Below are 25,550 nucleotides of genomic sequence, written 5' to 3'. Positions count from 1 at the left end.
TTCCCTGCTCACAATCTTCTCCCTGAACTTTTTTTTCCTGTGATTTTTTTTTTTTTAAGTTAGAGCATATTAACTTCTCAGATCTCAAATTCTACATCTCAAAGTAGAATACTGCCTTCCCTCCTTTTAGTTATGAGCTTTCAGAGATGAGCTATCATATGTGAAAGTGTTTTGACTGTAAATGGCATTCAAAAAATGCATGTGGGGCCTTCCCTGGTGGCGCAGTGGTTAAGAGTCCGCCTGCCGATGCAGGGGACACGGGTTTGTGCCCCGGTCCGGGAAGATCTCACATGCCGTGGAGCAGCTGGGCCTGTGAGCCATGGCCGCTGAGCCTGTGTGTCCGCAGCCTGTGCTCCACAATGGGAGAGGCCACAACAGTGAGAGGCCCATGTACCGAATAAAAAAAATTTTTTTTAAAATGTATGTTGAATCTAAATCTGAAAGGTAATTGTCCCTTGCCCATTCTGTCACATGCGTCCACCTCATTCCAGGAGTCCCCAGTCCTAAACATGGAGAGTGTTGAGCTCCTGGGCTCAATCTGCTCTCTTCCTCCTTCAGCCCAGCCCCCTGAAGTGCAAAGAATTCTGAGGCAGTAGGCAGTTATGGTGTTCATAAATTCCATTTTGAATTTGCTAATTGCACAAAGAATTGTAAAATTTAAACTAAAACTAAGCATATCTTTCTATTGTTCGTAATAAAATGTGCCGAGTGTGACTGGAGAGTGGGCTCCAATGCAAGTTAAACTGACAGGCAGCCCTAGAAGCTATGTTCTTCTTACATCCACCTAGCAGCACTATGCAGTGAAACACTCAGGACCCGAATACGGAAGATGAGGGTAAATGTTTGGCACTTATTAGTTGCACAACCCAAGTCATTTTAGCACAGAACCATAATTTCTACAGAAAAATAGATACGAACTACTCCACAGAGTTATTGTGAGGATCACATAGAATAATATATATGAATGCACTTTGTCAACTGCATACATGGTATTGATTAAAATCACAACTAACAATAATAATTATTTTCATGGCTTTCGGCCAGAACCGCCATCTTCCAGTAATTCGCCAAAATGACCAACACAAAGGGAAAGAGGAGGGGCACCCGCTACATGTTCTCTAGGTCTTTTAAAAAACATGGAGTTGTTCCTTTGGCCACACACATGCAAATCTACAAGAAACGTGATATTGTAGATGTCAAGGGAATGGGCACTGTTCAAAAAGGAATGCCCCACAAATGTTACCATGGCAAAACTGGGAGAGTCTACAATGTTACTCAGCATGCTGTTGGCATCCTTGTAAACAAACAAGTTAAGGGCAAGATTCTTGCCAAGAGAATTAATGTGCGTAACGAGCATATTAAGCACTCTAAGAGCCAAGATAGCTTCCTGAAACGGGTGAAGGAAAATGATCAGAAAAAGAAGGAAGCCAAAGAGAAAGGTACTTGGGTTCAACTGAAGCGCCAGCCTGCACCACCCAGAGAAGCACATTTCGTGAGAACCAATGGAAAGGAGCCTGAACTGTTGGAGCCCATTCCCTATGAATTCATGGCATGATGGGTATAAAGAAAATAAAAGACCTGGACTGTAAAATAATAATAATAATTATTATTATTATTTTCATGAATCCTGTTAAGGTCATATAATTCCAATTGGTAGCTTTCTGTGTCCCCATTTTAAGCTGATTGCGTGGCATTTCAAACATCACAGAGATGCTCTAAAGGCTTAACCTAGAATGCTATTGGCTTCGTCTTTCAACAATGAAGAGAATCTTCAGCATGGCCTAACTCAACAAACTGTCCAAAAGAATGATCTAATGGGTGCAAAGAGAGGCATGAAAATGAGATTCTATATTTCCCTGCCAGGGACATTCTCCAGTTTCATTCTCCAGTTTCAATAATAAAAACACAGAATACCAGTCAACAATAATAATATATTCTATATTTAAAGTTTTATTAAGAGGGTAAATCTCATGTTAAATGTTTTTGTTTTTTCCACAATTTAAAAAAAAGGAATTAGGGAATTCCCTGGTGGTCCAATGGTTAGGACGCAGCGCTTTCACTGCCAAGAGCATGGATTCAATCCCTGGTCAGGGAACCAAGATCCCTGTGTGGCTCGGCCAAAATAAAAAGAAGGAATTAAAAAAATCCCACAGGACAAGAAGTTAAATTTGAATTAGTTCTAATTACCTATGCAAATGCACACTGAGATTAAAAAAGATATGGTGGGATTCTCTGGTGGCGCAGTGGTTGAGAGTCCCGCCTGCCGGTGCGCGGGGCACGCCTTTGTGCCCCGGTCTGGGAGGATCCCACATGCCGTGGAGCTGCTGGGCCCGTGAGCCGTGGCCGCTGAGCCTGCGCGTCCGGAGCCTGTGCTCCGAAGTGGGAGGGGCCACAGCAGTGGGAGGCCCGCGTACCGCAAAAAAAAAAAAAGATATTGCAAGGGAAGGGACATATGTGTAATAAAAATTATTTGAGTTTATCTGAAGTACATATCTGAATTCTGTACCTCTTTCTTTATTTCCCGAATGACTTGGGTTTTTTTAATAGGTCCTATTTTGTAGAATTTACTTATCAGGTTTCTTGCAGTTACAGTCTATGTTCCAATTACATTGTTACATAGCTTCTACAGTGGCCACATCCAAATTATTTCATTCTTTTCTGGACTGAACATACATTAATGTGAAAACATGCTCAAGATTATCATATGAGCGGGTATCCTGAACATGTACTGGAATAAAATCAACTCTAAGAACTGCTCTTCAAATTTGATTTGTTGAAGCACATAATATCATCTTTCATGGTATGAACTGCTTTTCCCTTTCTTCAGAATTACATTTCATCTCTTGATCAATGACTCTTTAAATTGCTATCCACTGACAAAAAAGAATATTGTCACCAATTCTGATTCCCCTCTTCTTCAACACTGTACATGATGATTTCACTTGTTTCCAAGCTGGATAAGTATTTAGGACTATCCATGTAAAAGAATCAAATTCTTCAAGGGATGAAATCCATTGGAAAAGATAGCTATGGCAAGTGTCATAATTACTGTCCACTTCAAGTTGGAATTTTTTTTCCCATTCATAAGTAATGTTATCCCTTTTAAGAACAGGTACTTAAAGGGAAACACTTTTCATCAATTCTTTCTTATTGAACATATTTTAAAAGTTCCTATAAACAATGGAGCACTTTAATAACACTGCTGTTCTTCTTTTAATTTGCATAATCTGATTGCCAAAGAAATATTGAAAACTGTGAACAAGAAATAAGGCTCCATTTAATGGAGTATTTAAAAAGTCAACAAGAATTTGGGGAACGTTTTCTTTAAAAAGTATTTTAATGCATCAAGTAAACTGAGCATTCTTTGTGTTTGTGAAAGAGAAGTCAGTGGGCTTTTAAATGTGAGAGAATTGGATAATACTGAATGCCAACAAAATTACAAAAATCATTTAATCATCCAGTTTGAACAGGATAAATATTGAACTATGTTTCTTTTTTTTTTAACATGCTTATTGGAATATAATTGCTTTACAATGGCGTGTTAGTTTGAACTACGGTTTTTAACTAATAAAAATGTATCAGTATTGGCTCATTAATTATGAAAAGTGTACCATATTAATATAATATGCTAACTATAGGGGAAACTGTGTGTAGGGGTGGGTTTATGGGAACGTGCTGGGCTACCTGGTCAAATTTTCTGTAAATCTAAAACTCTTCAAAAAAATGAAGACCATTGGGCTTCCCTGATGGCGCAGTGGTTAAAAATCCGCCTGCCAATGTATGGGACACGGGTTTGAGATCTGGTCCGGGAAGATCCCACATGCCGCAGAGCAACGAAGCCCGTGCGCCACAACTACTGATCCTGCACACCCTAGAGCCCGTGCTGCGCAGCAAGAGAAGCCACCGCAATAAGAAGCCCGCGCACCGCAACGAAGAGTAGCACCCCGCTCGCTCCAACTAGAGAAAGCCCACGCACAGCAACAAAGACCCAACGCAGCCAAAAATAACTAAATAAATTAATTAAGTTTTAAAAAATGAAGTCCATTATTTACTTATTTATTTATTTGTTTTTTATTATTTTTTTAGTGTGGCTGCGCTGGGTCTTCATTGTGGCGTGTGGGCTCTTCATTGTGGGCTTCTCTAGTTGTGGCACCCAGGCACTAGAGCGCACGGACTCAGTATTTGCAGCATGTGGACTTCTCTGTAGTTGCAGCGCACACGTCTAGTTGCCCTGTGGCATGTGGGATCTTAATTTCCCGACCAGGGATCAAACCCGTGATCCCTGCATGGGAAGGTGGATTCTTTATTTTTTTTTTAATTTTTTAATTTTATTTTATTTATATTTTTATAATATAAAAATATATACTAACATGTATACATGTCAGTCCCAATCACCCAATTCATCACACTACCACCCTCACCTCCCTGTCGCTTTCCCCCCATGGTGTTCATACGTTTGTTCTCTACATCTGTGTCTCATTTTCTGCCCTGCAAACCAGTTCATCTGTACCATTTTTGTAGGTTCCACGTACATGCGTTAATATACGATATTTGTTTTTCTCTTTCTGACTTACTTCACTCTGTATGACAGTCTCTAGATCCATCCACGTCTCAACAGATGACCCAATTTCATTCTTTATATGGCTGAGTAATACTCCATTGTATATATGTACCACATCTTCTTTATCCATTCGTCTGTTGATGGGCATTTAGGTTGCTTCCATGACCTGACTATTGTAAATAGTGCTGCAGTGAACATTGGGGTGCATGTGTCTTTTTGAATTATGGTTTTCTCTGGGTATATGCCCAGTAGTGGGACTGCTGGATCATATGGTAATTTTATTTATAGTTTTCTAAGGAACCTCCATACTCTTTCTCCATAGTGGCTGTATCAGTTTACATTCCCACCAACAGTGCAAGAGGATTCCCTTTATTCCACACCCTCTCCAGCATTTGTTGTTTGTAGATTTTCTGATGACGCCCATTCTAACTGGTGTGAGGTGGTACCTCATTGTAGTTTGGATTTGCATTTCTCTAAAAATTAGTGATGTTGAGCAGCTTTTCATGTGCTTCTTGGCCATCTGTATGTTTTCTTTGGAGAAATGTCTATTTAGGTCTTCTGCCCATTTTTGGATTGGATTGTTAGTTTTTTTAATATTGAGCTGCAAGAGCTGTTTATATATTTTGGAGATTAATCCTTTGTCTGTTGATTCATTTGCAAATATTTTCTCCCATTCTGAGGGTTGTCTTTTCATCTTGTTTATGGTTTCCTTTGCTGTGCAAAAGCTTTTAAGTTTCATTAGGTCCCATTTGCCTATTTTTGTTTTTATTTCCATTACTTTAGGAAGTGGATCAAAAAAGATCTTGCTGTGATTTATGTCAAAGAGTGTTCTTCCTATGTTTTCCTCTAAGAGTTTTATATTGTCCTGTCTTACATTTAGGTCTTTAATCCATTTCGAGTTTATTTTTGTGTATGATGTTAGGGAGTGCTCTAATTTCATTCCTTTACATGTAGCTGTCCAGTTTTCCCAGCACCACTTAATGAAGAGACTGTCTTTTCTCCATTGTATATCCTTGCCTCCTTTGTCATCGATTAGTTGATCACAGGTGCGTGGGTTTATCTCTGGGCTTTCTGTGCTGTTTCATTGATCTATATTTCTGTTTTTGTGCCAGTACCATATTGTCTTGATTACTGTAGCTTCGTAGCATAGTGCGAAGTCAGGGAGCCTGATTCCTCCAGCTCCATTTTTCTTTCTCAAGATTGCTTTGGCTATTCGGGGTCTTTTGTGTTTCTGTAAAAATTATGAAATTTTTGTTCCACTTCTGTGAAAAATGCCATTGGTAGTTTGAAAGGGGTTGCATTGAATCCGTGGATTGCTTTGGGTAGTATAGTCATTTTCACAATATTGATTCTTCCAATCCAAGAACATGGTATGTCTCTCCATCTGTTGGTATCATCTTTAATTTCTTTCAACAGTGTCTTATAGTTTTCTGCATACAGGTCTTTTGTCTCTCTAGGTAGGTTTTATTCCTAGATATTTTATTCTTTTTGTTGCAGTGGTAAATGGGAGTGTTTCCTTAATTTCTCTTTCAGATTTTTCATCATTAGTGTATAGGAATGCAAGAGATTTCTGTGCATTAATTTTGCAATCTGCAACTTTAACAACTTCACTCATTAGCTCTAGTAGTTTTCTGGTGGCATCTCTAGAATCCTCTATGTATAGTATCATGTCATCTGCAAACAGTGACAGTTTTACTTCTTCTTTTCCAATTTGTATTCCTTTTATTTCTTTTTCTTCTCTGATTGCCGTGGCTAGGACTTCCAAAACTATGTTGAATAATAGTGATGACAGTGGACATCCTTGTCTTTTTCCTGATCTTAGAGGAAATGCTTTCAGTTTTTCACCATTGAGAATGATGTTTGCTGTGGGTTTGTCATATGTGGCCTTTATTATGTTGAGGTAGGTTCCCTCGATGCCCACTTTCTGGAGAGTTTTTATCATAAATGGGTGTTGAACTTTGTCAAAAGCGTTTTCTGCATCTATTGAGATGATAATATGTTTTTATTTTTCAATTTGTTAATATGGTGTATCACAATTGATTGATTTGCATATACTGAAGAATCCTTGCATCCCTGGGATAAATCCCACTTGATCATGGTGTATGATCCTTTTAATGTGTTGTTGGATTCTGTTTGCTAGTATTTTGTTGAGGATTTTTGCATCTACATTCATCAGTGATATTGGTCTGTAATTTTCTTTTTTTGTAGTATCTTTGTCTGGTTTTGGTGTCAGGGTGATGGTGGCCTCATAGAATGAGTTTGGGAGTGTTCCTCTGCAATTTTTTGGAAGAGTTTGAGAAGGATGGGTGTTAGCTCTTCTCTAAATGTTTGATAGAATTCACCTGTGAAGCCATCTGGGCCTGGACTTTTGTTTGTTGGATAATTTTTAAGCACAGTTTCAATTTTATTACTTGTGATTGGTCTGTTCATATTTTCTATTTCTTCCTGTTTCAGTCTTGAAAGGTTATACCTTTCTGTGAACTTGTCCATTTCTTCCAGGTTGTCCATTTTATTGGCATAGAGTTGCTTGTAGTAGTCTTAGGATGTTTTCCAGTGGTGTTTGTTGTAACTTCTCCTTTTTCATTTCCAATTTTATTGATTTGAGACCTCTCCCTCTTTTTCTTGATGAGTCTGGCTAATGGTTTATCAATTTTGTTTATCTTCTCAAAGAACCAGCTTTTAGTTTTATTGATCTTTGCTATTGTTTTCTTTGTTTCTATTTCATTTATTTCTGCTCTGATTTTTATGATGACTTTCCTCCTACTAACTTTGGGTTTTGTTTTTTCTTCTTTCTCTAGTTCCTTCAGGTGTAAGGTTAGATTGTTTATTTGAAATTTTTCTTGTTTCTTGAGGTAGGATTGTATTGCTATAAACTTCCCTCTTAAAACTGCTTTTGTTGCATCCCATAGGTTTTGGACCATCGCATTTTCATTGTCTTTTGTCTCTAGGTATTTTTTGATTTCCTCTTTGATTTCTTCAGTGATCTCTTGGTTATTTAGTAACATATTGTCTAGCCTTCATGTGTTTGTGTTTTTTAAGTTTTTCTCCTTGTAATTGATTTCTAATCTCATAGCGTTGTGGTCAGACAAGATGCTTGATATGATTTCAGTTTTCTTTAATTTATTGAGGCTTGATTTGTGACCCAAGATGTGATCTATCCTGGAGAATGTTCTGTGGGCACTTGAGAAGAAAGTGTAATCTGTTGTTTTTGGATAGAATGTCCTATAAATATCAATTAAATCTATCTGGTCCATTGTGTCATTTAAAGCTTGAGTTTCCTTATTTATTTTCATTTTCGATGATCTGTCCATTGGTGTAAGTGAGGTGTTAAAGTCCCCCACTATTACTGTGTTACTGTTGATTTCCTCTTTTAGAGCTGTTAGAAGTTGCCCTATGTATTGTGGTGCTCCTAGGTTGAGTGCATATATATTTATAATTGTTATATGTTCTTCTTGGATTGATCCCTTGATGATTATGTAGTGTCCTTCCTTGTCTCTTGTAACATTCTTTATTTTAAAGTCTATTTTATCTGATATGAGTATTGCTACTCCAGCTTTCTTTTGATTTCCATTGGCATGGAATAGCTTTTTCCATTCCCTCACTTTCAGTCTGTATGTGTCCCTAGGTCTGAAGTGGGTCTCTTGTAGACAGCTTATATATGGGTCTTGTTTTTGTATCCATTCAGCGAGCCTGTGTCTTTTGGTTGGAGCATTTAATCCATTCACGTTTAAGCTCATTATCGATATGTATGTTCCTATGACCATTTTCTTAATTGCTTTGGGTTTGTTTTTGTAGGTTCTTTTCTTCTCTTGTGTTTCCCGCTTAGAGAAGTTCCTTTAGCATTTGTTGTAGAGCTGGTTTGGTGGTGCTGAATTCTCTTAGCTTTTGCTTGTCTGTAAAGCTTTTGATTTCTCCATCAAATCTGAATGAGATCCTTGCTGGGTAGGGTAATCTTGGTTGCAGTTTCTTCCCTTTCATCACTTTAAGTATATCATGCCACTCCCTTCTGGCTTGTAGAGTTTCTGTTGAGAGATCAGCTGTTAACCTTATGGGAGTTTCCTTGTATGTTATTTGTCATTTTTCCCTTGCTGCTTTCAATAATTTTTCTTTGTCTTTAATTTTTGCCAATTTGATTACTATGTGTCTCAGCATGTTTCTCTTTGGGTTTATCCTGCCTGGGACTCTCTGTTCTTCCTGGAGTTGGCTGACTCTTTCCTTTCCCATGTTAGGGAAGTTTTTGACTATAATCTCTTCAAATATTTTCTCTGGTCCTTTCTCTCTCTCTTCTCCTTCTGGGACCCCTATAATGCAAATGTTGTTGCATTTAACGTTGTCCCAGAGGTCTCTTAGGCTGTCTTCATTTCTTTTCATTCTTTCTTCTTTATTCTGTTCTGCAGCAGTGAACTCCACCATTCTGTCTTCCAGGTCACTTATCCATTCTTCTGCCTCAGTTATTCTGCTATTGATTCCTTCTAATGTAGTTTTCATTTCAGTTATTGTATTGTTCATCTCTGTTTGTTCGTTCTTTAATTCATCTAGGTCTTTGTTAAACATTTCTTGCATCTTCTTGATCTTTGCCTCCATTCTTTTTCCGAGGTCCTGGATCATCTTCACTATCATTATTCTGATTTCTTTTTCTGGAAGGTTGCCTATCTCCACTTCATTTAATTGCTTTTCTGGGGTTTTTTCTTGTTCCTTCATTTGGTACATAGCCCTCTTCCTTTTCATCTTGTCTATCTTTATGTGAACGTGGTTTTTTGTCCACAGGCTGCAGGATTGTAGTTCTTCTTGTTTCTCAGAAGGTGGATTCTTAACCACTGGAACACCAGCGAAGTCCCTGAATTCCATTAATTTTTTAAATGTTCATGGAGGTATCGCAGGCCAAGATAAATAAATGAGTGGTAATTTAAGCAAAAAAAACAAGTTTAGGAATTAAATTGAGAATTAGAGTGGTGACAATACAGCAAAATTCAGTCAAATAAGATTATTTTGATCATCTGTTATCACTTTCCACAGCACTTCATATTATACATTGTCTTATTTGGTTCTCACAGTATATTTGAGGTAAACATTATTCCTATCTTTTAAGTGAGAAGTTGAAGCTTGGACTTATGAAGTTACTGGTTCAAGTTTACTCAGCTAGTGAGGGAACAAGGTCTGAATTTAAATCTATGTCTCTTATATCCATGGCTTTTCCTGCAATGTCAGATTACAGAGAATACAGGTGAATAGAATGGAAGAAGGGAATTCAATCCAGAACATATCTGCTAAGGTGTTGGAAGGGATGGTATTATAGAGAAGGTCAGGCATGAACCTTGACCTTGATGAATGTTTGTGCTGGGGGGAAGACAGACAAATATGATTTACAATAATACCAGGACCATTGGAGTGGGAAGGAGAGGCAGATGTAGGTGTTTAATGTGCACACAACCTCATTCCTGCTAGTGGTAAAAAGTTTCAAGGTCAGACTCCTTCACTTAAATGCAGTCTCTGCAGATTTGAAGATTACTTCTTTTTACCTGAGGGAACACTGAAGGATAGGCATCTTGGTTTCTTTTCAGGTGTAAATAAGATGACACTCACAAGTGATAAAGCTGACAATCTTTTATCTAGTATAAAGATTTCTGCCTATAGTTTTTCAACCGTAAGTGCTTTCCTTGCCACTAAATAATTTAGCTGGCAGTTTGATTTTAAGCTTGGATTCAGCGAAATACTCATATCTTTCATTAGTCAGAGTGCAATAATATAATAATAGTTACACTTATAGCGCCCTTACTATATGCTGGGAACTATTCTAAGTACTTTATAAACATTATATGTTTAATCTTTACAACAGTCATAAAATGGGACTATTTTGACAACTATTTTACAACTGAGGAATCTGAAACATAAATAGGTTTAAAACTTGTGTGGGGTTATCAAACTATAGTGGCAGAGATATGATTTGGACACAGGAGTATGACTTATAATAATTATGGTATATTTGAAACCCAGCAGGACCCTGTGGGACCCTCCTGGGTACAAATACTTTCTGTGTCTCCCATTTCTTGTTTGTAGGAAATAGGCTTCATTCAGCCTCCCTGACCTTCCCTGACCAAAGGGAGATTCAAACAGTTGCTAATCCGGGAAGGGAGGGAATGCAGAAACAAAGGAGAAGCAGTCAAGAAATAATAGTGCGGTGATAAAGCAGGGTCCTGGTTCCCCCTCAAGAGATATACATAACAATATCTTTGCCATCTTCTGCAGGAACTAAGGCCCCCACCCAGGTGGAGGATGGTAACTTCCAGCTGAGCACAAGATTCCTGGAACAGCACTCTGTTACCTCAGTACCAACCAATCAGAAGAAAGTCTGCATACAGTGGACAATATCAGAGACTCTCATCCCCTCCCCTGCAATTAACTTCCCCTTTTTCCCTTTAAAAACTTTCATGGTCAAGCAGAATCTTTGGAGTTGGTTCTTGAACACGAGTCTTCCTTCTCCCCAGGTTGCTGGCCATCTGAACACAGCAACCTTTCCTTTCCAACCAACACTTGTCTGTCTCTCTTTTTTTTTTAAATGTTATTTCCAGTGTACTTTTTTTTTTTAATTTATTCATTTATTTTTGGCTGCATTGAGTCTTTGTTGCTGAGCATGGGCTTTCTCTAGTTGCAGCGAGCGGGGCTACTCTTCGTTGCGGTGCTCAGGCTTCTCATTGCAGTGGCTTCTCTTGTTGCAGAGCACGAGCTTTAGGTGTGTGGGCTTCAGTAGTTGTGGCACGTGGACTCAGTAGTTGTGGCTCGCAGGCCCTAGAGCGCAGGCTCAGTAGTTGTGGCACACGGGTTTAGTTGCTCCCCGGCATGTGGGATCTTCCTGCACCAGGGCTTGAACCCTTGTCCCCTGCATTGGCAGGCAGATTCTTAACCACTGCACCACCAGGGAATTTCCACTACGTGAGGTTTCTTCCTGGAATGTACAGATGGCTTAACATGCAAAAATCAATTAATGTGCTGTATAACATTAACAGAATGAAGGTGGGAAAACTGCATGATCATCTCAATTGGTGCAGAAAAAGCATTTGACAAAATTCATCACCCTTTCATGATAAAAACATTCAACAAACTAGGAATATAAGGAAATTACCTCAACATAATAAAGGTTACATATGAAAATTCACAGCTTGCATCATGCCCAAGATGAAAGACAGAAAGCCTTTTCTCTTAGAATAGGAACAAAATAAAGATGCTGGCTTTTGCCACTTTTATTCAACATAGTACTGGAAGTCCTAGCCAGAGCACTTTGGCAAGAAAAAGAGATAAAAGGCATCCAAATTGGAAAGGAAGAAGTAAAATTATCTCTGTTCACAGACAACATGTACATAGAAAATCCTAAAGATTCCAACACACACACACACACACACACACACACAACCTGTTAGAGCTAAGTTTTAGGATACAAAATCAACAACACCAGTTGCATTTATTTACACTAATAAAGAACATCCCCCCCCCATTAAGAAGACAATTCCATTTATAATAGCATAAAAAGAATAAAATACTTAAGAATAAACATAACCATGGAGGTGAGAGACTTATATACTTGTATAGTGATAACTACAAAACATTGCTGAAAGAAATTAAAGACACCAAGAAATAGAAAGACAGCTCAAGCTCATGGATTAGAAGACTTAATTTTTTTTTTTTTGGCCATGCCGTGTGGCTTGTGGGATCTTAGTTCCCCAAATCAGGGATCAAACCCGGGCCCTTGGCAGTGGAAGTACAGTCCTAACCACTGGACCACCAGGGAATTCCCAAGAAGACTTCATATTCCTAAGCTGTCAATACTATCCAAAGCAATCTACAGATTCAGTACAATCCCCATAAAAATCTCAGTTGTGTTTTTTTGTAGAGATAGAAAAATCCATCTAAAATTCATATGGAATCTCAAGGGACCCTGGAGTAGGTAAAACAACCTTGAAAAAGAAGAACAAAGTTGAAAACAACATTTCATAATTTAAAAACTTACTACAGATCTATGGTAATCAACATAGTGTGTTACTGGCATAATGACAGATATGAAGACCGACAGAATAGAATAGAATAGAGCCCAGAAACAAACCCTTGCATACATGGTCGAATGATTTTCGACAAGGTGCCAAGATAATTCAATAGGAAAAGGACAGTCTTTTCAACCTTACACCATATAAAAAAATTAACTCAAGGGACTTCCCTGGCGGTCCAGTGGTTAAGACCCTGCCCTTCCACTGCAGGGGGTGTGGGTTCCATCCCTGGTGGGGGAACTAAATCGCACATGCTGCACAGAACGGCCAAGAAAAAGAAAAATTAACTCAAAATGGATGGAAGACTTAGATGTAAGACCTAAAAGTATAAATCTCTTAGAAGAGAACATAGGCCAAAAGCTGCACAACATTGGATTTGGCAATGATTTCTTGGATATGACACCAAAGGCACAGGCAACAAAATAAAAAACAGACAAAGTGGACTTCACAAAAATTGTAAAATTTTGTGCATCAAAGGACAACAGAGTGAAAAGTCAACCTGTGGAATGGGAGGAAATATTTGCAAATCATATATGTGATAAGAGATTGATATCTAGATTAGAAAAAGAACTCCAACAACTCAACAACAACAACAAAAGAACCTGATTTTAAAATGGGCAAAGGACTTGAATAAGGAGTATTTATTACTTCTCCAAAGAAGACATACATTTAGTCAATAAGCACATGAGAAGATGATCTACATCAATAGTCATTAGGGAAATTCAAACCAAAACCACAATGACATACCACTTCACACCAATCATTATAGCTATTTAAAACCAAAATCAAAACCAAAAGCAAAATAGAAAATAATAAGTGTTGGTGAGGATGTGGAGAAATTGGAACCCTTGTGCACTGATAGTGAAATGTAAAATGGTGCAGCTGCTGTGGAAAAAGCACGGTGCTTCCTCAAAAAATTAAACATAGACTTACCATATGATCCAGAAATTCTACTTCTAGGTATATACCCAAAAGAAATGAAAGCAGAGACCAGAACAGATATGCGTACACTCATATTCATGGCAGTGTTATTCATAACAGCCAAAAGGTGGAAACAACCCAAATGTCCATCAATAGATGAATGGATAAGCAAAATGTGGCATAGGCATAGTATGGACTATTATCCAACCTTAAAAAAGAACGAAATTCTGACACATGATACAACATGGATAAACCTTGAAGACATTATGCTAAGTGAAATAAGTCAGACACGAAAGGACACATGTTATATGATTCCAGTTATATGAGGTACCTAGCATAGTTAAAATCATAGAAATGGAAAGTAGAATAGTGGTTGACAGAGGCTCAGAGGGTGGGGTGGGTGAGGAGTTGTTAGCAGATACAGAATTTTAGCCTGGGAGGATGAAGTTCTGGAGAAGGGTAGTGGTCATGGTTGTAGAACAATGTGAATGTACCTAACACCACTGAACTGCACACATAAAAATGGTTAAAATGGTAAGTTTTATGTTATGTATATTTTTCCACAATAAAAAATAAAACCAAAAAATTAGTTCAAGTCACTCAGTTAAAGGGATTTCTAAATTTAATTTAAACTTTCTAAATTTACCCCTTCTCCTTTTTCCTTTCCAAGATGGTATCCAGGGGCACAGTTGGAGGGTTCTGGCCTACATGATCCTGTGAGACTGGTGAGTAAAAGGTCCTGTACCTAAGTTGGTCCACGCACGTGCACAACCTGCCATCTATTCAGGTACAGTTGGTTCATCCCTGACCTTTAGCATGAGATTTTGGTCTTCTTACTCACTTAGTTTCCAGTGACTTCTCCTTGCTGGTTTAGTTTCTCTTGTCTCTAGGTATTACAGTTTCCACTCCCAGATTCTGTCACAATCTCGAACCAGGCCTTGGCCTATCCTGTCCACTGTTCATGACTTTGCTGCTATTATCATCTTACTTTGCTATTGTGAGCCCATGCCAGAACCACTGGCCCTCAACTCAGAGTACCCACCACAGGGGAACCCAGGGAACATGAGAGAGCAAACTGAAAGCTCTCTCTACCTGAGAAGGCCACTCAACTCACTTAGCTATGCTGTACCTTCCCTTCTTTTATGGAGTCACACAGGATAGTGATTTCCTTCCAAAGTCTCGAACGGGGATCAGTGCAAGAACTCTTCTGCTCTTGGAATTTATTTTAAATTATCCAATGCCACTCTGTCTCAGAGCAAGTCCTGAAGAGGTGAAGAGAATCCATGACTATAACTTCTTACCTCTCCTCTCCTCTCCTCTCTTGTCCTCTCCTCTTCTTAGTCTTCCTTGCTCTTCCAACAAGTCTCCCTTCCACCCCCATTTTGACCACAAGTGGTGGGCTTTTTTTTTTTTTTTTTTTTTTTTTGCGGTACGCGGGCCTCTCACTGTTGTGGCCTCTCCCGTTGCGGAGCATAGGCTCCGGACGTGCAGGCCCAGCGGCCATGGCTCACGGGGACCAGCCGTTCCGCGGCATGTGGGATCTTCCCAGACCAGGGCACGAACCCGTGTCCCCTGCATCAGCAGGTGGACTCTCAACCACTGTGCCACCAGGGAAGCCCGGTGGGATTTTATTTTAATTTACCTATGACATACTCTCCTACCACCGGGCAGCGCATCTCCTGTGCTAATCATAGTAAGTGGAGGGATTATCTTGAAGGAAGGAACTTTATGGAAGGAACACTGTGATCTGATTCAGATCTAACTTTTGATACTTTAAATACAAGCTAAAGGAATTTAGAAAATTCTTTCACAAAACCTGGCTTTCTTGCTGTAATATCCTATTTTAAACATTAAATTTTCTGGATATTATTTATTTCTTTTTCTTTGTAGTCCTTCTGCAACAAATTCCAACCTCTCTCAAGCAGATGATGCTTAGGTTCTGTTAGACAAAACATTATACTTTCAAAAATGCAAAAAAAGAGGTACATAAATATGTTTTCAAATAATATTACCCCTCTTACATTTGTGTCGTTGCTTCAAAGTATCTCTACAAAATGCAAATCAAAACTACAATGAGACATCATCTCACACCAGTCAGAATGGCCATCATCAAAAAATCTAGAAACAATACGTGCTGGAGAGGGTGTGGAGAAAAGGGAACACTCTTGCACTGCTGGTGGGAATGTGAATTGGTTCAGCCACTATGGAGAACAGTATGGAGGTTCCTTAAAAAACTACAAATAGAACTACCATATGACCCAGCAATCCCACTACTGGGCATATACCCTGAGAAAACCATAATTCAAAAAGAGTCATGTACCAAAATGTTCATTGCAGCTCTATTTACAATAGCCCAGAGATGGAAACAACCTAAGTGCCCATCATCGGATGAATGGATAAAGAAGATGTGGCACATATATACAATGGAATATTACTCAGCCATAAAAAGAAACGAAATTGAGCTATTTGTAATGAGGTGGATAGACCTAGAGTCTGTCATACAGAGTGAAGTAAGTCAGAAAGAAAAAGACAAATACCATATGCTAACACATATATATGGAATTTAAGAAAAAAAAATGTCATGAAGAACCTAGGGGTAAGACGGGAATAAAGACACAGACCTACTGGAGAACGGACTTGAGGATATGGGGAGGGGGGAAGGGTGAGCTGTGACAGGGCGAGAGAGAGTCATGGACATATATACACTAACAAACGTAAGGTAGATAGCTAGTGGGAAGCAGCCGCATGGCACAGGGATATCAGCTCGGTGCTTTGTGACCGCCTGGAGTGGTGGGATAGGGAGGGTGGGAGGGAGGGAGACGCAAGAGGGAAGAGATATGGGAACATATGTATATGTACAACTGATTCACTTTGTTATAAAGCAGAAACTAACACACCATTGTAAAGCAATTATACCCCAATAAAGATGTTAAAAAAATTAAAAAATAAAATAAAATAATAAAAAAAAATTAAAAAAAACAAAGTATCTCTACAGCAACTCTACCACCCAGGTCATTGTAAATACCCTGCATCTGGATAATGGCACTAAACTAACCTCCAGAAAATCCATTCTCCACACAGTAGCCAGAACAGTCACTTAAAAACAGAAACAGATCACATCATACACGTACCTAAATCCAAACTCCTAACCATGGCCAAAGAGGCTGGACATGAAGTGACCTCTGTCTACCTCGCCTCTTTTCACTCTCCCCCTCCTTTTCTACTAAAAAAATATCCTACAGTAGAATTTCCTCAGAATCCCACTACTCAACAGATAATGTGAAAAATTTCAAATCACTAATGAGAAGTCTGCTTCTCACCCCTATGCAATTTTACATGAGCCAAGTCTCTCTTCTGAGGCTCTGGTTTTTCCTTGGCCAGTTGACAAATACCTGCCCATCTCTAAGATCCAGAACAATTATAACCTCATCTGTGATGCCTGCATGAACACTGAGATATTCCTGAGGCACTCTGTACTCATCTCTACCAAAGCACTGAAAATGGCAGCCAAGGCTGGAACCCAAGTCCAGCTATTTCTATTACTCTCACTGTCGCTCACATTAACTTTTTTTCTTTTTTTAAAGATTTTCCTGGTTTACATCACCAATGCAGGATTTTTTTAAAATTTATTTATTTGTTTTATTTTATTTATTTTTGGCTGCATTGGGTTTTCGTTGCTGTGTGGGCGCTTTCTCTAGTTGCGCTGAGAGGGGGCTACTCTTCCTTGCGGTGTGCAGGCCTCTCATTGCAGTGGCTTCTCTTATTGCGGAGCACGGGCTTTAGGCATGCGGGCTTCAGTAGTTGTGGCGCAAGGGCTTAGTTGCTCCGCGGCATGTGGGATCTTCCTGGACCAGGGCTCGAACCCATGTGCCCTGCATCGGCAGGCGGAGTCTTAACCACTGCACCGCCAGGGAAGCCCTCTCACATTAACTTCTAAGCTGTGACACTTGCAGACTGACCAAAGAATATCAAAACGAGGGCTAATAAAGACTTGGAGATTGTCTTTTCAGGAAAACAAAAGCTGTGTGATAGTGGTTTTGAGTACTGTCATCATTTCTTTTCATATTTGAATTTTTTTGTTTGCCATGAACCCCCTCAATCAGTCTTAAATTATCTGAGATTAAAGAGAGAGATCAAGTGCTCATGTGCTTGGGAGCTATGGGGTATAAACAGCAGTGAGCAATTTTATGTGTCTCTGAGCCAGATACTATGTAGATTTCTCTTGGCTCCTCCATGGCAAATTCCATTCACCTTCCAGTTGCCCTCAGTCCCCACTAAGCTCCAAGCCATTAATTTCTAGGACCAATGGGAAGCCTTCCAAGTCTGTTCCACTTTAACCTCCTGTTTTACATATACATACACAGTCAATTTTGCACTGTTAACTGTAGGGCTCACATATTACACAGCACTGCAGAAGCCTCCCTTACTAGGTTTTAAGGTAAAATTGCAATTTCTTCAAAGATATCTTTTCCACAAAATCTCTCCTATACTGCTTCATAGTCTAAAAGTGGGTGAGAAAGTTCAAGAGTCATGGAATGGGTTTTCTCTCATTTCCTTTGTAAATTCTGTTTATGGAGCTCTGTTTCATATACACTTTGATGTCTGATATCTCTGTACTTAGCACCATGGTGCAAACTGAGGCCAGGGGAGCCGTTTCTAACACTATGTTATACTATATGTATTAGTAATCCAATACTGCATTACAAATTGTCCCCAAACTTGGTGGCTTAAAACGATAATAATTATTTGTGATTTCTACTCTTTCTGTGGTCAGGAACTCAGCAGTGGCTTGGCTGGTCAGTTTTGTGATAGGTCTTTCATGAGGTTGCAGTCAAGATATTGTCTGGGGCTAAAGTCATCTCTCTAAATTTGAAATACTGATTTTCTTTTTTTTTTTAGTTTAAGTTTTTTTTGTTTTTGTTTCTGTTTTTTGCAGTACGTGGGCCTCTCACTGCTGTGGCCTCTCCCGTTGCGGAGCACAGGCTCCAAACTCGCAGGCTCAGCGGCCTGTGCTCACGGGCCCAGCCGCTCCACGGCATGTGGGATCTTTCCGGACCAGGGCATAAACCCGTGTTCCCTGCATCGGCAGACGGACTCTCAACCACTGCGCCACCAGGGAAGCCCTAGTTTAAGTTTTAATCTTCCAATGACTCTAAAATGTTTTTATTAGTCCCGAGTGTTCACCCAAATTCTGATTGTATATCTCCACTTGTTAACTGGATCCTATGACTTGCACTCCAACTCCATGTGTCCAAACTGAAAATATCAATGTCATGCTTTAACTGGCTTCTTGAAAAAGTCATTAACAAATATTTATTGGGAGCCTACTATATTTCAGGCTTGGATTAGGTGTGGCATAAAGCAAAGTGAGAATAAACAGTATCTAACCTTGGGGAACTCACAATTTAAGGAAGAGAACCAGAAGCCAATGAAAGGCTGATATACAAATGGACAATGGACAGGCCATATATAAAAGCAGGACCTTGGCCCACAACCTGCAGCAACATACTCAGGAAACCAGCCCCTCATCAAAATAAACAACACGGGAAGCCAGTCTGCTGTAAATCAGACTTGCAGAAAGCCAGGCTGCTATCTCTGGTAACAGCCCAGGAAGCTAAACAATAATTTCTGTAACAATTGGCGCCTAATGGCAAAGACTTGATTGATAACGGTTTCTCTAATTTTGTCCCTGCTTCCAACTGAGGACCAACCAGAGGAAGCCAAATATGTACCCTTAACCAACCACATAGGATGCTCTACTTCTAATTAGTCCACCTACAGCTTCACCATGCCAACGGCCTCTAATCAGAGCATATCTGAAGCTTCCCCTTTTTCCACTATAAACGTTTATCCCTCCTCTGCCTGCCTTTGAGTCTATGACAAAATGCAAGTGACAGTGGCTGACTCCCTTGCTGTAGCAAGCTTAGAATAAATAGACTTGGCTTTTTTCATTTGGTTGGTCTTTGATTTTTTTCCACACCAACATCCACATAACTGTATGGGATAAATGTCTTAATGGTAGCTATGGAAACACAAACTGCTGTCGGATCCCAGGATAGGGGTGGAGAGGTTGTAAAGAAAATTTTTTCAGAGGAGGTAGCCTTCTAGCTGGGTCTTGAAAGTAAGGAATTACATTATTACTGAAAAGTTTTACAGGTATATCTTGTCTCTACAACTAGATCAAAGAGAAGAGAACCTGAAAGAAACATAGTTTCAGATTTAAAAGGGCCATTAGAGATGATTTAAACACCTTCACGGTTATTAACTGCTGCAGACTGAAGGTTTGTGTCCTCGGAAAATTCATATGTTGAAACCTAATCCTCAATGTGGTGGTATTTGGAGGTGGGGTCTTTGGGAGGTGATTAGGTCATGAGGCGAGCCTTCATGAGTGAGATTATTGCCCTTATAAAAGAGACCCCAGAGAGCTCCCTCACCCTTTTCCTACATGTGAAGACGCAGAGAGAACAGCTGTCTGTGAGTCCAGAAGGCTGGTTCACTGGGAACTGAATCTGCTGGCACCTTGATCTTGGGCTTCCCAGCTTCCAGAACAGAAATAAATTTTTGTTATAAAGCCATCCAGTCTATGGCAGTTTGTTATAGCCACCTTGACAGACTGAGACACTAACAAAGAGTCTGGGGCTCTGAGAGGGGAAATAACTTGCTGCAAAATCTTTTCGTGTTCCTTGTGGTACCTGTCATAGACTTAATGATTCTAAATCTCTCCAAACTGAGAATTTGAAGTGATTTCCTTTGATATTCAAATTATGAGGGCTTTGTGCTCCCATCTCACTTGACTGAAGAAGGTTTAGTCATTCCCTGGGCTCTTTTCCCAAGTTGTTTTAACAGCAGAGAAGCTTACATGTCCCACAAATCCAACCTGGTGGGGTATGCTACCTAATTAAGCTGCTGGCCTCAGAATATTGGTTTTTCTATCCATAAGCATGGCCACTCATTTCCTGCCAATCACATGCTGCAAGTTGGGGATTATCATCCATGGTCAAGCATATGCTACCACTACCCTTCTGGCATGGGCAGTGAGAGAAGGAAATAAATCCTTCCTTTAATTGATAATGGATAGCAAGTAGAACAGAGAAAATAATGTACACCTGTTGCTCAATGTGGTTGCTCAGAGTCTTCAGACCCATCCTGTCAAGGTCATGGAAGGATGTCTGGCTGCTGGTCCATCACCTTCTGGTTGGTACCATCTTCTGTCTCACAAAAGAGAATTGCCTCAACATCTCACCTGACATGAAGTTGAAGTTCCATCTATGATGAAGCAGGTTTCAGGTCTATCACTCTAGTCCTCATTTTCGGTTCCAGAACCAATGTCTTTCTAGGCTGACAGGACGAGTGGGAGTGGAAATATCCACTTCATCCATGAGAAACCCCTTCTACTATCCACAGGAGGGTTACAGTGCACAATGGCTCACAGAAATGAAATCTCAGATCAAAATATTTCAGCATCAGCACAATTGGGTTATTCCTTCAAATTACCTGTAGATAATAACCAACAGTCCAGTCTAGCTCAGTCTAGTTCCTTTCTTCCTATTCTTTTCTCCAGCTCCAGAAAAAGTTTGGGATCTCATATTTTGGTACATTTTTCAGATTTCCAGATCTCTTGGAGTAAAAACACACTCTCATATTTCCATAAGAACAAACAATGAAGCTGTTTAAATTCAATCAAAGAAAGAATAATTTTTCCCAAGTAAGCACAAATTCTGCAGAGTAGTACTGCTAAAACACATCAAATTTATGTAATCAAACAGAAAACTGAGCTGCTTCATCTAAAACATCTACTTTTGTGTTGTTTTCATTTTCTTGAAAAACAGTGGAGGGACTTCTCTGGTGGTCCAGTGGTTAAGAATCTGCCTTCCCATGCAGGGGACGTGGATTTGATCCCTGGTTGGGGAACTAAGATCCCACATGCCAATGGGGCAACTAAGCCCACATGCCACAACTAAAGGACCTGCATACTGCAACTACTGAGCCTGCATGCTCTGGAGTCCACGTGCCACAACTAGAGAGAAGCCCATGCGTCGCAACTAGAGACGCCAGCACACCGTAATGAAAGATCCCACGTGCTGCAATGAAGATCCCACATGCTGCAACTAAGACCCGACACAGCCAAATAAATTTTTTTTTTTTTTTTTTTTTGCTGTACGCGGGCCTCTCACTGTTGTGGCCTCTCCCGTTGCGGAGCACAGGCTCCGGAGCGCAGGCTCAGCGGCCATGGCTCACGGGCCCAGCCGCTCCGCGGCATGTGGGATCTTCCCGGACCGGGGCACGAACCCGTGTCCCCTGCATCGGCAGGCGGACTCTCAACCACTGCGCCACCAGGGAAGCCCAGCTGCTCCTGTCTTGAGTGCACTTATGTAAATGCTTCTCTCTCTGAGTTTATGTCCTTTTGGCCTTAGATTCAATGACACTGAATATGATCAAGAGCACATTTTAAAATCTGCAATTCCCCTAGCAGCTAACCAGAGAAAGCACAAAGTGAAATTTGCATTCCTTGCCATTCCAAGTCATTACATGGATCCTGCTAGGCAGCTGTCCTAAATTGTTAGCTTGCTGGCACTATGGTTTATTCATCTCTGTACCTTTTGCAACACTTAGCATTCTATTAACACAAAGTTGATCAATGAGTTATATGTTGAACTAAACTGAGAGAAATTAAATATCCTCAAAGTTGGCAGATCTACCATTTGAAAATGGTTTCAGAATTTGGGAATAGGTAAAAAGTCATTAGAAGTCAGGTATAAGAATCATTCTACTTAAAGGCATGATGTGGCCATTAAGTAGTGAGTGATTATCTTGCACAGCCCATAAACTGACTAAAAAGACAACTCCTAGAGAGGCGCTACTTCCTCCTCAAACCCCTGAATTCACACAACAAGCTGCATATACTCTTTCACTGACCACTTACAATACTGAGGGTACTATCTGGGCACTGGATATATAAAGTTGGATAAAATATGGGCCCTCGAGAAGAGTAAGGTACCCCTCCCACATAATGCATTCATAGTAATCTATCCATCCCCCACCAAAGCATATATTTTACGTCATTGCAGTTTCTTGTTAGTCTGTCATACACTAAACAAGGCTCATATGCTCTGTGAGAACAGAGATGTGTGTACTTTTTTGCTCACTTTTGCCCCCACCAGTGCCTGGAACCTGGTAGAGTGTTTGCTTGACATTGCCTACCCAGCCTTCTTCCGTCTTCTTTAATAAAAGAACCCTCTTTCCTGTGAAGCATCTACTGCATGTGGTTTACTTGACTCTGATCCCATCTGTATTGCAAAAGAATTGCACACATCAGAGTTCACCCTGAACTTTTCAGAGACTTAAGGAGAAGATCTTTCCTTGGAGGGTGGCCAAGCTGCAGAGGAATCTTGGCAGCCACCATGCCTCCCACATGGTTGCTGTTGCTGCCTCACCCATGTCCTGTTCACAGGGGAGATTAGCACAAACCTTCACATCTAACAATTCTTGACTGATTGGCAAGGGAGTGCAAAAGGCAAACCCCCCTTGACTCCAGGTGGGATAAACTCTATGGTGTGATTTATGCTTCAAATCTCCCCATGGGAAAAAGCTGAAACTAGTGGAGCTTTTTCTCCAGTGGAGCCCGCATTCTTAGTTAGCTTTCTTCCCCTGCTTTCTTTCCTCCCACATCTTTTCCTGAAAGCATCCCTTCAATAAATCACTTTCATGAGAATCCTACCTCCGACTCTATTTCTAGGGAACCCAACCTAATCAAGCGGTACAAAAGAAAGATGAATACAAATAACATCATTTGCATGGCTGGATCTCACCATGTTTTTCATTGTACTTTTCCATTAGGTGAGCTGGTTTGTTTAAGCTATTTGGATTTGAGTTTCTATCATTTGCATCTAAAAAAGTCCTGACATTTAGCAGCATTCTAGAAATGTTTGTTGACTAAGTATGTTGAATTATAAATAGAGTAAAATGGAAATATAGGTGAGGATGGAAAAATGGTGAGCTAGTTTGTTTAAGCTACTTGGATTGGGTTTCTGTCATTTGCATCTTAAAAGGTCCTGATATTCAGGAGGCATTCTATAAATGTTTGCTGAATAAGTATATTGAACTATAAACAGCATGAACTGGAAATATAGATGAGGATGCAATGAATTCCATTGAGTATTTTGAGGAGAAATGGTAATTTACATTTATCTGAGCCTGTAAGTATAAATAGTAAATCAGCAGGAAGGTGAGTAGTGAAGACATTCTAGGCCTAAGGAACCTTTGTAAGAACAAAAGTTTGGTAATGTGAAAGTATATGGTATTTGAGAAAAATTAGTTGTTCTGCATGGTTAGAGCAAAGGAGTGAAAAAAGTGCCTATTCTGTTGAAGCAGCAAGTCTATGAGATTATATGGGAGGGAAGGCAGATCATCACTGGCATGTTTACCAACGTCGTGGGCTAATGCTGACAGGTGGGCTCTAAAAGAGCGTACAAGATGTACAGACAACACTCTGATATGTTTGGGATGCAGTGGCAAAGAGACTGCAGCCAGTGTAACCAAGCTGTTGCTGTTAGTCATGGTCACATGCAATCAAGGTAAGATCTGCTGAGACCCATTGATTCTGAGGTGTGTTCTTTACCCACATGGGAACGCAACATACACGTCAGTCTCCTTGGTGTCATTTTGTCCTGATCTGTTTCACCTGGGTGATGCAAGAGCTGGCCTGTACAGGGTGAAATACATTTATTTTGATCCTAAGTCATCATCAAAGTTGTTGGATTTTTTTCAGAAAACAATGTTATAGGTATAGAGTATTTTTCATATTGATTGCTCATACCAATGCCTGCTCCCACAAGGTACAATATAAACCTCCATTTATACAGCCAGATGCTTTCACATGAATTTTTCTATTTAATCTTCACAATCATCTGACAAAAATCAAAGAAGTTTAAACTTTGCCAAAGTCACCAGACTTTAAACCATGTCTTTTCTTTTCAAGTTCATGCCTCTTCCTATTATCTGAGAGTAGCCTCAGGGTGATTCTTATGGGCCTTCAATAAATATTTGCTAAGATGAGCTGCAGTAGCACTCTTAGTTCTTGGTTCTTTTTTCTCTGTTCTCATGATAATGGTCTCCTTCATCTGACACCTGCTCCAGCACCCCGGAAGTCAGACTTCCCTTTACAGTAAGCTCTCTTCCTCAGCTGCTTTTCTTGCTGGAAGACTCTGACCCTTATCCTACATGCCTTTTGAATGTCTCATAGGCATTTCAAATACAACATGTCTAAAATGGAATTCTGGATGATTTTTTAAAACCTATATATTCTCTAGTTCTCTTCTATTCTTCCCCATTTCAGCATATGATGCCACCATCCAGTGAGTTCGGAAAGCCAGAAACTTGAGGGTCAACCTGTTACTTTCGTTTCCAAAATACATCTAGAATATTTTTACTTTTCTCCATGTATCTCTACTAGTACTATCCTTGTCTAACACATCTTTCTTTCATTTTGACAGCTTCAATAGCCTCTTAGCTGGACTTCAAGATTCTAACCTTGTTTACTCTATATACCCAATCCATTCTATACATATTGCAGGAGTGAGCTTTTAAAAAGATAAATCAGATCACAACATTCTTTGGTTTAAAATCCTTTAATCGCTTCTAATTGTATTTTGGATAAATCAGTTTTTGAATAACCTACAACACCTTGTAATCATTGCCTACTTACCTCTCTAGTATCACTGTGCTCTTTGCTTAGTAGTTATCCCTGGTATTCTCAATTATGGCAGACTTTCCTTTTCGTTACAGCAATATGCAATTATTTGCTGTAATTATTTTGTTATTTGTGAAATTTCTTGTTATATGTCTCCTGTGCAAGAAAGTAAACTTCATGAAGGCAGTGACATTGTCTATTCTTGATTATATCACTAATCCTTGGCACACAGTAGTCCCTGAATAAATATTCTTTAAATGAACAAACAATTGAATGATCTCCCACCTAAATGAGAAGGCTGTAAGATCCAGTATTTATCCTGGTCCTCATGCCACTCAGGTGG

The 25,550-nt window shown here is 39.7% G+C and overlaps 2 protein-coding genes across 3 annotated transcripts in view; one reads left to right on the top strand and one right to left on the bottom strand.

The window, feature by feature from the left end:
• The window catches only part of PTH (parathyroid hormone), a 117,698-nt gene that overhangs the window by 7,152 nt on the left and 84,996 nt on the right, over positions 1–25,550 (bottom strand). The gene's annotated exons all lie outside the window — the stretch shown is intronic.
• LOC137230437 (large ribosomal subunit protein eL21-like) lies at positions 1,049–1,581 on the top strand. The gene has a single exon (XM_067749824.1). The coding sequence runs from the start codon at positions 1,073–1,075 to the stop codon at positions 1,553–1,555; it is 483 nt and encodes a 160-aa protein (XP_067605925.1). The 5' UTR covers positions 1,049–1,072; the 3' UTR covers positions 1,556–1,581.

This window comes from Pseudorca crassidens, chromosome 9 (genome assembly GCF_039906515.1).
Source record: "Pseudorca crassidens isolate mPseCra1 chromosome 9, mPseCra1.hap1, whole genome shotgun sequence".
Taxonomy (NCBI): domain Eukaryota; kingdom Metazoa; phylum Chordata; class Mammalia; order Artiodactyla; family Delphinidae; genus Pseudorca; species Pseudorca crassidens.
The sequence above is the reverse complement of the archived record's forward strand: the minus strand, read 5'-3'. Positions and strand labels throughout refer to the sequence as shown.

What these genes read in the sequence shown, in the direction of transcription:
- LOC137230437 (XM_067749824.1), top strand. Translation starts at nt 1,073, where the DNA reads ATGACCAACACAAAGGGAAAGAGGAGGGGCACCCGCTACATGTTCTCT.